The sequence below is a fragment of the Athene cunicularia genome (assembly GCF_003259725.1).
Source record: "Athene cunicularia isolate RWA chromosome 19 unlocalized genomic scaffold, athCun1 chr19_part1, whole genome shotgun sequence".
In the NCBI taxonomy this organism is placed as follows: Eukaryota; Metazoa; Chordata; class Aves; order Strigiformes; family Strigidae; genus Athene; species Athene cunicularia.
In genome coordinates, this window is record NW_020799124.1 from 11,783,529 (window position 1) to 11,797,205 (window position 13,677).

Consider the following 13,677-nt stretch of genomic DNA (forward strand, 5'->3'; position numbering starts at 1 on the left):
GAGTTCAAAGTCTTGATGCATTTTCTTGGTGTGCTGCCTTACAGCAGATAACAGGGACAGGCACTGTCATCCTCTGTGGAACACAGAAAGGGGTGGCATGAGAAGGAGGTACCTTCAAGAGTGCTTCTGATAGCTCCCACTGGCAGCTAAACAGCCTTTGGGTGATGGGTCGAGGCTTGTGCAAGTGCACTTCAGGATCTAGACTGTTACATCCCCTACTCTGCAATTTTTTCAGAGGTGTTCACCTACAAACAAAAAAATAATACTTGGATGTGGCTTGTCAGAAGCTTTATCTACATCTTTGTTCTTATGCCAGCTCATCTTCAGAGAGGTGGTGGGATAGGGAGGGGCAAGCACTGTTGTGAAGAACTGAGGTGTGGGACTCTCCTGTTTGTTTATCCTGTCTCCAAGAAGGGCCAGGCACCAGGAATAGCATCTCGGGGAAGTGTAACACATGGGACAGGTATGCAGGTGTTCTTCCCTGGTGCATCTTTGGAGTAGCTGTTATCTTAGATTTTCTATGAGAGGTGTTCAGGAGAAGGTGTCACTGTTTCATGGTCACTTGGTGGACCTCCTTGACTTTTATATATTTTGAAACCAATTTATACTTCTACGTTGCACGGTGGCAGGGAGTCTGCTATCTGTTTAGTTTGTTGTCCAAAAAAGACTTGTTTTTCTTAAACATATGGCATCACCATTCCAGCGCTTGTGTGTGTTTCTATCAGGGAAAAATAAGACTAATCTTCCAAACTCAATTTTTTATATCTTTCCTGACTTTTTACGCCTCTCATCCATTCTTGTCCTTCTCTTATGATAGCAAGTTGTTTCCTGCTACAGTTGTCCCTATAGCAGAGCTCTTCTATACTTGTGGTTGTTCTTGCCACCCATCTCTGGAGGTTTGAGTATGACGTTATCTTTTTTGAGATGGACTGGTGAGAAATTCATATCATTTTGAAGATGTCTGAGATGTCATGTCATAGTATTTTCTGTCTTACTCTTTTCCAAATAACTGCTAGCACATTCTCAACCTTTTTGTTTCTCTTGAGTGTTGAGCTGAGGCTTTCTGAGAGCTCCACAGTGACTTGAAAGTATTTGAGATTTGGCTGCTGATTTGTACCAAACTACTCCATGTCATAGCTGGGGTTGTTTTGATCATCTGTAAATATTTTTCATTTATTAATACTAACTTTCATATTCTATCACCCAGTATCACAAGATCCTTTGCAACTTTTTCCAGACAACCATAGACTCTCCTGGATAATTCTGTATCACCAGCAACTTTGTCACCTAACAGTCCATTCCCTTTCCAGGACATTTGTGAATGACTTGACTGGTGTGTTCATGTGAAAAATGGAATGCTTATTCCTGCTTCAGGCCTTCTGCCAGGTGTCAATAATCAACAGCCAGGGTAGGGTTCACATTTTAGGGGTTGTTAATAAACACCAGCTCAGGCCTCCACCCAGAAACTAACCAGTCTGATGCTGAGTGAGCTAATCTTTCTAACTTACAAGTGATAAATGAAATGGTTTAACAACAGGTATGTACTTTAAGGGAGGGGGAAAAAAAATAAAGAGAATGGGATAACAGAACAGCATTAAAATAAATAACTACTACTTTCCCAAAGTACAACCATAATCATTTAAAGTTCTCCTCTCTGATTTAATATATAAATATTTACATATCTATAGACAATGATGTGTATTCTAGATAGTATATCTTAATAAATAATATATATATTATTGTAAATAAAAATACAAGAACAGTTTAACAGAGTAATGGCTAGAACAACTGGTAGCTTCCCCCTTGCTGCAGAAATATTCATTTCAGTGGTAGTTGAGTCCCAGGGCAGAGCTGACCCTGGAGGTGACGTCCCATGAGCTGCAGCTGCCCTGGGGCTGCCACCATCCACTGGCGCTACCTGTTCCCAGCAGCACCTCCAGCAAGTGCTGCAGTGAGCTGCTCCTCTGCAATATCTTTTCAGCTCCATGAGCCACTCTTGTGCTACTCACAGCCATCTTCTGTTCCTCACTGCTCTGGGACGAGCGACAGCCTCCGTGTCACTGCTTTTGTTAGGAATAATGGTCGTTTGAAATGCCCTGCCCCGCTTCACTGCTTGAATGCAAGAGTAAATGCAGTAGATGGAGCAGTGAGGAGGGTTGTGTAGGTGGTGACTGTAGGGGATGTTTGCTGGTGGTGTTCCTCACCTTTCCAAGGGCTTCACCAGGCTCTTGCTTCCTTCACAGACACGTGCGCAATGGGGCGGTGATTGCACGCTGCAGCCAGCCTGAAATCAGCTGGTGGGGCTGGAGAAATGCTGATGACGAGTATCTTGTGACATCTATTGCCAAAGCCTGTGCCTTGAACCCTGGAGTAAAGGTATCTGGTGGCGTGCCACACAATGGGAGCAGCGACGGCAGCGAGGCCTGCGATGCTGACTTCGGTGAGACCACTCACCCCCTTCCACTCTCTCCTAAACGTGTGAATTATTTTGTGCTTCCTACACCTAAATGTTGCTGTTGCTGCTAACAGGGCTGTTACAATGTGATGTTTAAACCCAGTATCCAGCCCAGATAATCTGGGCCCTGTCATGCCTTGACTGTCGTGTGTGGCACGGGTCTCGGGGCGGTGCTGGGTGGCCCTGGAGGCCTGTCATAGGGGACAGGGAGATGCCGGGAGCTCAGTCTGTGCTGTCTCCGCAGACTCGTCCCTGACCGCCTGTTCAGGTGTGGAGAATGCAGGAACTCCTCAGAAGCTGCTGATTCTTGATGCCAGGTCCTATACTGCAGCTGTGGCCAACAGAGCAAAGGGAGGTGGCTGCGAATGTGAAGGTACAGAGGGTTAAGCACATCCCAGAACATCTTCCTCTTGGACCTGCTTTGTCGAGGGGGTCCTAGAGCACAGCTGGGGGTTGGGTCAGCATTTTGGTACTCAGTCCCTGGGAGCACATTCCCCTTCTTGTTTGTGCAAAGTTCATTATTCCAGATACATCAGTGCTGGCCCACAAGGCTTTTGCAGGAGAACCTGCCTACCTGGAGACGAGAACTGGTGCTGTGAGGGGACAACTCACCTAAGTGTATGGAGGCAGTTGCTGTAGTGGCAGCAGCTCTCTCTGACCATTTGTCTGTTGTGTTCAGAGTATTACCCAAACTGTGAAGTTGTGTTCATGGGCATGGCCAACATCCACTCCATCCGGAACAGTTTCCAGTATCTGCGTGCTGTCTGCAGTCAGGTGCCAGACCCCAGCAAGTAAGTGACTGTCCTCTAGCTGAGTTTGATGCTGTATCTGTCAATGTACTGGGGGGGTTTTCCCTCAGTTTTTCTTTTTTCCTATCCCAGGTTTCTACCTTAGAGAAAGTACTGACAGTGTTTGTATGCTGCTTAATTTGATCCCTGGCAATCCAGAAGGGATTGCAGCGCTGCTTCAGTGTCACTTGATTGTGTGTGTCCTCTGAGGGTCTCCAAAATGTAGCCATATCTGGGAAAAATTGAAATTAGGGGTTGGATTCTTTGCATTTATTCCCAGACTGGCTGGCTCTTCTCGAACATGTTTTAGAAAAGACTGAGGACTCCAGAAAGACTTTGCTTAAAATACATATTTTGGTTGTGTGGTTTTTTTTTTTTTCTACTGGAGAGCTAAGCAACCATTTTTTTGCTTTGTGCACATCTAGCTGGCTTTCAGCCCTGGAGAGTACCAAGTGGCTGCAGCACCTCTCTGTCATGCTGAAGGCAGCAGTGCTGGTCTCCAGTGCAGTTGACAGAGAGGGGCGTCCAGTGCTGGTTCACTGCTCGGACGGCTGGGACAGGACTCCGCAGATAGTAGCACTGGCAAAGATTCTTCTGGACCCTTACTACAGGACCATGGAGGTACGAGTTGTGCTATGCTGCTGTTTTGTGTCTGTTAAAAGGCAGCTTTTGTCTCACAGTCTCTATAGAAAGGAGCAGAATTGCATTTGGCCATGAGCTTAGTGGCATTTCAGAGCTACTGTTGTGGTGGTTGAGTTTTTCCACGTTCCCTTCTTGCCTGTTTTCGGTGAACTGTACGTCATTCCTCCACCCAGCTTGGAGAAATAATGTGGTAAATAACCTCTTGTGTTCAAGGTTCAGCTGCTTCCCTACTCTTAATTGTGCGTGTTCTCCAGGCTGTTTGTGGTATAGAGATAACAACTGTTAGTTTGTGTTTGGAAACCTCTGACATTCAGCACCAGTGCAGCCTCCTTTCCAGCTTTTCGGAAGCCCTGAGTTTACTTGGCACTGCTGGCAGATGGGGCTTGCCTTGTCCTGCTATGTGCCTACAGCAAAGTGTCTGCAGTTAATTTTTTCTTTTATTCACAGGGCTTCCAGGTGCTTGTTGAATCAGACTGGCTGGATTTTGGTCATAAGTTTGGTGATCGCTGTGGTCACCAAGAGAAGGTGGAAGATCAGAACGAGCAGTGCCCAGTTTTTCTCCAGTGGTTGGATGCGGTTCATCAGCTTCTGAAGCAATTTCCCTGCCTCTTTGAATTTAATGAAGCTTTTTTGGTAAGAAATATGCATGCAAACATCTCTTTATCACTTGCCAGATGTAAGTAGAGGCAGAGGAAAGGCTGAGATATTTTAGTGTTGCAGCTGAAAGAAAACAAAAATTTCATTCTTTAAAAATGTGAAAGTGTCTGACTAGTCTTGGGCTCTCTGCTGGCATTCCTGACATATACCTTCACTGTGTGGGTCCAGCCCTGCCCTTCAGTTGCGGTATTTTGACCTGGTTCTGTACATGTGATGCTTCTGTGAGCTGCTTGCAATTTCCTCCTCCTCCCAGGGGGTACTGCAGGCTCAGAGTACCTGACAGATTGCACAGTGATGAGGGCTTTATGGCCTCTGGTTTCTTTGAGTCACTTCTCCAGGTCCCTTTCTAGCCTGGTGAATTCAGATACTGTTAGCACACTGCTTTGATTAAAAGCCTGATTTGCATCTCTCGGAGCAGTGTGAGTCTGAAACATTTGGAAAAAAAAAATTAGGGAAACCATAACTATTAATCTTTGTCTTATCAAATAATACACGTTAGGGTTATAGAGGGATGGGTATGGTATCAGTTGACTATTGCTTTCACTTGATTCCTGTTGCTATCCTCTCTGTCCTGTCCTGTGTGGAAGAGAGGACAAGCAGCAGGGTCACCACCTGCATAGGAAGTGTGTGAGCCATCCCAGAGGAGTGGAAGATGTTTCCCCTGTAGACAGGAGATGCGGTTTCCTGATGGCCCTGACAACTGTTCCTCTTGTGATGCTGCAGGTGAAGCTGGTGCAGCACACGTATTCCTGCCTCTATGGGACCTTCCTCGGGAACAGCCCCTGCGAGCGGGAGATGCACAACATCTACAAGCGTACCTGTTCCGTGTGGTCCCTCCTGCGGGCCGGCAACAAGAACTTCCACAATCTTCTCTATATGCCGGGGTCTGAGCAGGTGAGTAGAGCCCCTGCCCCAGCTTTCCAGGATTTTTGCAGGGACTTTTCACCATGGACTGTGTGGGGAGAGGCTGGCGGGGTTTCCTTTTGTGATCCTCTCTGATGGCGAGTGGCTGTTTCAGGTGCTGCACCCAGTGTGCCACGTGCGAGCGCTGCATGTCTGGACAGCGGTGTATCTGCCAGCTTCCTCACCGCATCCTCTGGGACAGGATGATATGGACATTTACCTGCCCCCTGGATCTCAAAGCCAGGAGTTCGGTGGCAGATGTTTGGACAGGTAAGAGCCTAAGAGCTCCAGGCACAGGTTGCCACCTACCCACAGGCCTTCTTTTTCCCCTCTTTACTCATTGTAGTTCCTCTGTACTTCCTGTTCTCACCTTCTCTGTGGAGAGCAAGAGCTCTGTAGCACTGTCCCAGCCACTTGGAGAAGAATGTGTACAGCTCCCTGCTGCACCTAAAAAGGCACAGTTGAGAGGCCACGCTGTAGTGTTGGGCATTTCGGCTCATGATGCTGCATTACCCCTCCCCACCCACCCCATGATCTGTAATAAGGAACACTTAACAGAATCACAGAATCATCTCAGTTGGAAAAGCCCCTGAAGCTCCTCCAGTCCAACCATGAACCTCACACTGACCATGCCCAACTGCCCCAGATCCCCTCAGCGCTGGGTCAGCCTGACTCTTCAACCCCTCCAGGGATGGGGACTCCTCCCTGCCCTGGGCAGCCCATTCCAACGCCCAACAGCCCCTTCTGCACAGAAATCCTTCCTCGGAGCCAGCCTGACCCTGCCCTGGGCAGCTTGAGGCCATTCCCTCGGGGCCTGGCGCTGGGGCCTTGGCTCCAGAGACTCATCCCCCCTCTCTGCCCCCTCCTGTCAGGGAGCTGCAGAGGGCCAGGAGGTCTCCCCTCAGCCTCCTCTTCTCCAGACTAAACCCCCCCAGTTCCCCCAGCGGCTCCCCAGCAGACCTGTGCTCCAGACCCTGCCCCAGCTCTGTTGCCCTTCTCTGGACACGCTCAAGTCATTCAATATCACTTCCCTTCCCTCATCTCAGTTTTGACTGAATCGAGGAGAGTTTCAGGACTTTTATTTTGAGATTTGTTTGCTTTTGCGCTCTAGATTACCAAAGACAAGATCTATGGATGACCTGCTCTCAGCCTGCGACTCTAGCAGCCCCCTGACCCGCACGTCTAGTGATCCCAACCTGAATAACCACTGCCAGGAAGTCCGGGTGGGCCTGGAAGCCCGACATGCTGCTGCTGAGGGAGCTGAGCTGCACATGGGCGAAGGCAGTGCAGTGGCTGTGGGAGAGACACGGCAGATGAAGGAGCAAGAGGAGAAAGCTCCCCTCCAAGCCGACAGCGCTTGTAGCAGCCGTGCTGAGCAGGACGGGCACAGCAAGCAGCTGAGCAGCTGTGCCCCTGCGCCAGCAAGCAGCATGTGTCTGGAGGCAGAAAAGGGAAACGGAACACACACGGAGGAGCTGGATGGCAAGTGTCCAGCTCCAAATCCTTACGGACAGGAAAATGATGACCGGGTTTCCACCAGTTCCGGAAAGCAGTTAGAAACCTGTCCACAGGAACCTTTGAAGGCTGCTGGCATGGTGTCCGGTGGAGGAGGCTGCCCCAAGAGAAACACTGCCTGCCAAGATGTTCCCAGCCAGGAGTCTCTGGCACCAAGTGCCCCTTGCCAGGACATCTCAGGCCCTGCCCCAAGCATCCCCTGCCCGGATGAAGACAATGGCAAAGGCAATGCTGGAAGGAGTGTGCCCAGCGAGGAGCCTGGCCGGCTGGGGAGAGTCCCACTAGAGCAATGGCGCAAGCCCATTTCCCAGAGCCAAAGCAGCGAGTTTTCCTTCCTGGGCTCCAACTGGGACAGTTTTCAAGGAATGGTGACATCACTCCCCAGTGGGGACCCCAGACACCTCCTCTCCTACGGCTGCTGTAGCAAAAGGTTGAGCAGCAAACCTCTGCGAGCACCGGGCCTGTGCCTCAGTGGCCAGTGGTCAGCCAGGGAAGGTGTGAAACCTTCAGTCTGCTCTGGCCACGTTGGCACGCATTTTGCAGGCCCCACAGGGAAGCCAAGCCGTTCATGGCTGCCCTGCCACTTGAAACAAGCATCTGGTCCCAAGCACATGCCACCAAAATGTCCTTCTCCTGTGCCTCCTCTCTACCTGGACGATGATGGGCTGCCCTTCCCCACAGATGTGATTCAGCACAGGCTGCGGCAGATCGAGGCGAGCTACAAGCAGGAGGTGGAGCAGCTGCGCAGGCAGGTGCGGGAGCTGCAGCTGCGTCTGGACATCCGCCACTTCTGCGCCCCTGCCACCGAGCCTCCCATGGACTACGAGGATGACTTTGTAAGTAACTGGCTCTAACACCCCAACTGCTGCAGTGCACCCCCCTCACACTGCCTTCTCCAACCTACAGTGCTCCATCTTTTACTTCTGGAGTGATGGTGAAAGTTGTTCCTATGTTTCCTCAGCCCTTTTCCTTTCCTCTCCATGTGCTGTGTCCTTATGCCATGCAGGGGTATCTCTGCTTCTTGAGGGCCAAGCAATGGCATGGTCATGAATGTTTTATTTTCTTGTATAGGGAGCTGTGGAGCCACCCACATGCCCCTCACAAGCACTGAGTGTGGCCTGAGTGGGGAATGGCACACTTACTGTGTGATTGAGGCAGCTGAGGGGGTTTGTGGTTTCATCTCTTTTTGCAGACATGTTTGAAGGAATCGGATGGCAGCGACACTGAAGACTTCTGTTCTGATCACAGTGAAGACTGTTTGTCAGAAGCAAGCTGGGAACCTGTTGATAAGAAGGAGACCGAGGTACGTGTCCTGTTGTGGCAGCTGTAATGCAGCAGGAGAGAATGTTTCTCTGCAGCTAATTTTGGTTATGGCAGCAGAGTGGTTTGGAAGCAAGGCAGAGAGCAGGCACCCTTGTCCTTTAACACATCCTCTGCTGCTATTGCGACCAATAGAAGGGGACCCGTGGCGTGGGCTTGCTCTGAGCTAGCCCCTTGCAGTCTAAAGCCACATCTCAGCCAGTGCTGTGGTCCCGAGACCTGGTCGTTGCGGTGTTACAAACTGAAAGCTGATGAGGATGGTGTCTGCCCTAGGTCACGCGGTGGGTTCCAGACCACATGGCCTCGCATTGTTTTAACTGCGATTGTGAATTCTGGCTGGCCAAACGGAGGCATCACTGCAGGTAAACGATATTATCGCTGTACTTCCACTCGTCTTCTCAACCCGCTTCTCACAAACCTCACAAAATGCCTTTTTGTGGTGTTTATTCCCTCCAGTTCCCAGGAGAAAGTTTTAGATCTTTCCTTTATTTCCCAGGCCTCATAATTCCATGTAGGTTTCTGTTCTACATTGTTCTTATTTTCCCAAGGCCTTTGATCCTTCTGCTGGGTAGTAATGTCCATTAGTCCCTTGTTAGCACTAGCCAGTTGGCTTGCACTGGAGACCATGGTATATACTTTAAGAAACATTTTGACAAGTCTTAAGTAAGGCTGGTACTTCACCCCTGAGCTGGATTCTTTGTGCTTGCTGAAGTTTTGTTGTGGTGTTCCCAGCTCTCTTTCCACTGGTTTTCTTGCTCCTTGACAGGAACTGTGGGAACGTGTTTTGTGCTGGTTGCTGCCATCTGAAGTTGCCCATCCCTGATCAGCAGTTGTACGACCCTGTCCTCGTTTGTAACTCCTGTTATGACCACATCCAAGTGTCTCGTGCCAGGGAGCTCATGAGCCAACACCTGAAGAAACCCATCGCCACAGCTTCCAGCTGAATGCCAGACAAAGGACCTGTCTAAGCCCAGCCTTTTCTCTCGTGGGTTTGAAGGGTGACTCTGCCTCCACTGTAATTGTGAAGGCTTTTGGTGCAACACTTGAACACCAAGCTCGAATGCACTGTCTTCAGCAGTCTTACTACCAGTCTGGAGCAGAGGAGCTCAGATTAAAGAGTATGGTGTGTGTCCCCACTCTGGTACCAGTGGGCCCGTACATTGTAGTCTGACAACCTAGGGCTAAAGAGGGGATTGCAACCTCTTTCTTTTGTGGGCTGGAAAGCAATGTGTTCACAGATACTGCCTGTGCAAAGTACCCCCAAAGCAATAGAAAGGCATGTTTAGAACCAACTCCCCCTACAAAGGCAGGCTGCTGTGCGAGAAGGAAGAGGGCAGACTCCCGGTGGTACCGTGTGCTTTGGAAGGGCCTCAGCCTGGAGCACTTCTGTAGATTCTCTTTCCATGAGTGTGATTTGTGATCAGCTTGGTGAACAAGACTCGTTAGCCATCACTGATTGATTTTTCTCTTGGGCGTTGAAGAGAAGTTCATTCTGGCTGAAAATGGGTCAAGCAGATTTTGCCCGTTTTCGTGCTCCGCTAGGATTGGTGAATGCACTTGACTTTGCCCCTGCCTCCCAACACTGCGGGGAGATGACAGATTGGCTTTTTCACTTCTGCTCTGCCCGTCTGCTTTGTCTGCGGTCGTGTCACAGCCTGGTGCTAACACAGGAATGGCACCCTGATCCTCTCCTGGCATGGAAACAGAACTTGTGTTCCTGTGTTGCTCCTCCTCCCCTTTTCTGCCCTCAGCTCTCCACTTCCTACTGCTCTTTATCCTGAAAACTTGATACCTTGAGGGTATAGGCCATAATGTGTTGTTTTACCTCCTGGAATGTGCTGTCTGGTGTATGTGAGGGTTTCAGTCCAAATGCTGCTATATATTTCTGTGCACTTAATGTAACCCGAAGAGGGGAGAAAGAAGCATCGATACCAAAACGGGGGTGAGGAAGGACACTGGCTGACATAGACGCTACGGTCTGTGCTTTTCACTTCAGTATGTACAGCCAAGCTACAGTGATAAACATGACGTGTGGCATCTGTTCAGTGGTGGAAACAATCTCTCTGACTTGCCCCAGTGCTGCCTAAAATGCCTCTTGAATTTGACTTCTTTTCTGTCTCATGCACAGTGGTCAAAGTTCAGAGTTGCCAACTTGTAATTGCCTCTCTACTTCTTTAAACTAGAGAGCAGGAATCCCAACTCATTCTAAGGAAAAGGAACTGGCTTTAGAAAGAAGGAAAGGTTTAGAAAGAAAGTGGGCTTCAGGTGGGCTTTTGTTTAATCCCTTGTTAGATCCCTTGGGGAATATCCTGCCTCCTTTCTAAGAAATGTGTGGATGCTAGTGAGGAGGAAGAGCTTGAAAGTGGGGCATTTCTTTGCAGAAATGCAGGGTTTTTTTCTAGCTAAATGAAAATGCCTGATATATTCTGCACCTCATGAGCCGAGACTTTGTATGTGGGGGAAGGACCTCTGAGGACATTTGGTCTAACAACAAGGCCAAGTACTTTAGCTGTTGTGATCTCCCAGGTTTTATGCTCATGGTTTGTCATCTCTGTTAGAGGGAATGGAATAATGACCCTTTCCTGCACTTTGATATGTCAGCCTCTGGTTTTGTAAATCCCAGTAGTGCAAGCAAAGCTAGCATCATCTGAAGACCCTGTACTTACTTGGACTCTGCTTCTTTTCCATACTGGGAACAACCAATATGGCTTTGGGAAGAGAAGGAACCTTGCTTCAGATTCTCCCCTGCCTTGTACCTTGCAGTCATTGCCAGACATAAAAGAGTGACCGTTGGGCTGGTAGAAGAAACCGGATTTGCTCCTGTTTTGCACATGTTGGAATGACTGCAAGCAATGAGGAAGCCAGAAACTAGGTACTCCTGGCCCTTCTGTTCAGGCCATTAGTCCAAACTGCTTTTAGCTCTTGTGAGTTTCAGCGTCACAATGTGCTGGCCAAAAACTCTAAAATCAGTTCAATAGCATTGTGACAAAAAAAATGTGCTGTACAACTCAATACAGTCAAAATAAAATCTCTATATTAGTGCTGCTGTGTTTGGACCCATTCTTTAGTTTGTGCTGAATTATTTTTGCAGAGTATTTCTCAGGCTGCTGTTACTTGCTACCTTTTGCCTTGATTTAAGGAACATTAGGAATTTAATATTGCTTCTCAGAAATAAGAATCAAGGGTAGGACGCAAAGCCCAGTGTGCTGTGGTCTTCTACTCTGAGGCTCTGCTCTTTCTGAAAAAAACCCTGAAGCTGCCCAGGATACCAGCCCCTTCCAGCATCTCCCATAATGACTTGGTGAGGAATTTTTCTTTCCCAAGGAAGAGCTGTTAGGCAAGATTCACTAGCTCTTCACTGACATGTTTATACCACCTCTTGCCAGGTGGGTTGTGTTCGTCTGTGCAGGATGATGGATGGGGTCTGTTGTGCTTAGCTTGAATGTGCCGGGGTAATGCAGGTAAGTTACAGTTTGTGATGGAGCTGGAGAGAAATCTTCTAGAAAGCCTGTCCTCAACTTAATTTTAAGATCCCTGGATGCTTTAAGCAGATCCCTGGTAAACTGCTCCCATAGTTCAAGTCAGTGTTCATAACAGTACCTAAACACTTTGTTGTATTAGGAATGTTGTTAGGAGCAAGATAGCTTGTTGCATTTAAAAATTAACCATTGCTCCTGAAACAGTCCCACAACAGAAGGTCAGCTGGGGGGACGTCTCTGAACATGAATCACGAGCGATGTTTCCCAAGGAAGTTTCCTGATTAACTTCCAGGCTCTGGTGTTAACAGTTCTGTGTCCTCCTGGCAGGTGGTGGAAGGGTGGGATTGTTGTGGGACCCTTGGGCTTCTCATCACCAGCTGGGTCAGTGCTTCAGCCCAATTTCCCCTTCTTCGTTCGAGGCTGAGTAGAGGAATTTTGCTGAGAGCTCCTGGCTGGTGTAAGGTCAGGCTGGCCACGCCAGCGAAGGGCACTTAATGCTCATGATTATTGAGCACAGAACAAAGCATTATCACTTCAAGTATATAAAGCCATAATTTGCCAACATATTCAGCCTCAGGTAATCTATATGTGCACTGAAATGTGTCTAAACCTAGCACAAACACTGAGATCAAAGCCTTCCCCTATCAGTGCACTAACTGCCATGAATTCTCAGCAAATTAACAGCCGGAACTGCTTATGATGTACCATAATATCTCATCAGCCACTGAACAAAATAAACATAGATTTAGATGTAGTGAGCAGCCAGGTCAGGCTTGTGATGGTTGGTATTGTTCAGCTCCTAAGCGTTAACAGATAATGCTAAAACTGCAGGGGATGGGACGAGACATGTTAAGCCTTGGTTATGAAAGAAGAAAAGAGGAACATGATGTGTGGCCTTGTGCACCCTGCCAGTGTTGATAAAGCGAGAGACATGGGCAAGAAGGGTGCAGGCTCTCTGAGGGCACGTTTGGTGTGTTTCTGTCCATTCAGTTTTCAGTCTAGGGGTTAAATAGTACATTTCACTCCCAAAATGTTAGGCTTTGGCAAAAGTGAACTTTGGTACCTTGGCTATCTGTATATCTTTTAGGTTAATAATAATGCCAAATTGTGCTTGGATAAAAGATGCTGCATGCAGTCTCCAGTGTGTTTAAAATCATAATAATTTAAAAGAAAAAAATTGCCCCAAGCAGCACACAACTTCAGTCTCAAAAGTTTAGGCCAGTCATGCAACTTTACTCTCATGCAAGCATAGTTTTTCCTGATATGTTTGCAATTCTTACCAAATGCCCAGTCTATTCTTGAGACCCTGTGTCAACCTCCGTGTTTAAAAGGTGGGTGCTGTGTGACCCTGCCGGACTGGCTCATGCTAAGCAGAGCTCTCGTGAGATGACAGCGGCTGTGGCTTGGGGGTATTTGCAGGCTTTGAGTGTCCTGGGACAGAGTATTCATCCTTGTAACTGCCTCTGCTCTTCAGTGACTGGACTGTACAGTGCTCCCTCGCACCCTCTAATAGTCATATTGTTCAAAAACAAGCTAGGAAATTTGATAGAGTGGCAAAGAACAATGTATCTTTACTTGTGGTTGAAATAAAATATGCAGCTTTCATTTAGATTTGTAGAAAGACAGGGTTTTGGGTTTTTTTAATGGCTGTAAAGGCGCTTGCCAAAGGAAAGCAGTTGGCACAGCTGCATCAGTAACACATGGCCTAACAGATTCAGGGTATACACTGGGCCGAGCATCTTTTGAATGTACAGGAAATAAACTATTTGCTAAAATCGCTTACTTCAGTGGTATTGAAAGGAGGGCACGCGGCTTCACAGACGTGTAACCGGTGAGCATTTGAAGAGCAAATAGAACAAATTCAACAAAGCCAGAATTCCTGCGTAGAACTGGCAGGCAGCAGTACTGCTGCTTACTG

At 48.2% G+C, this 13,677-nt stretch overlaps 1 protein-coding gene across 2 annotated transcripts in view; it reads left to right on the forward strand.

Annotated features, from left to right (window-relative positions):
• Window positions 1-11,321, forward strand: part of MTMR4 (myotubularin related protein 4) — a 55,798-nt gene extending 44,477 nt beyond the window's left edge. For both annotated transcript variants that reach the window (XM_026861536.1, XM_026861535.1), the window contains exons 9-19: window positions 2,244-2,440; window positions 2,700-2,828; window positions 3,135-3,246; window positions 3,669-3,864; window positions 4,333-4,518; window positions 5,266-5,436; window positions 5,561-5,715; window positions 6,557-7,796; window positions 8,153-8,263; window positions 8,554-8,642; window positions 9,047-11,321. In XM_026861536.1, the coding sequence (XP_026717337.1) occupies window positions 2,244-2,440; window positions 2,700-2,828; window positions 3,135-3,246; window positions 3,669-3,864; window positions 4,333-4,518; window positions 5,266-5,436; window positions 5,561-5,715; window positions 6,557-7,796; window positions 8,153-8,263; window positions 8,554-8,642; window positions 9,047-9,224 (2,764 nt within the window). In that variant the 3' untranslated portion in view covers window positions 9,225-11,321. The remainder of the gene's footprint in view (window positions 1-2,243; window positions 2,441-2,699; window positions 2,829-3,134; window positions 3,247-3,668; window positions 3,865-4,332; window positions 4,519-5,265; window positions 5,437-5,560; window positions 5,716-6,556; window positions 7,797-8,152; window positions 8,264-8,553; window positions 8,643-9,046) is intronic.
• The last annotated feature ends 2,356 nt before the right edge of the window (window positions 11,322-13,677 follow it).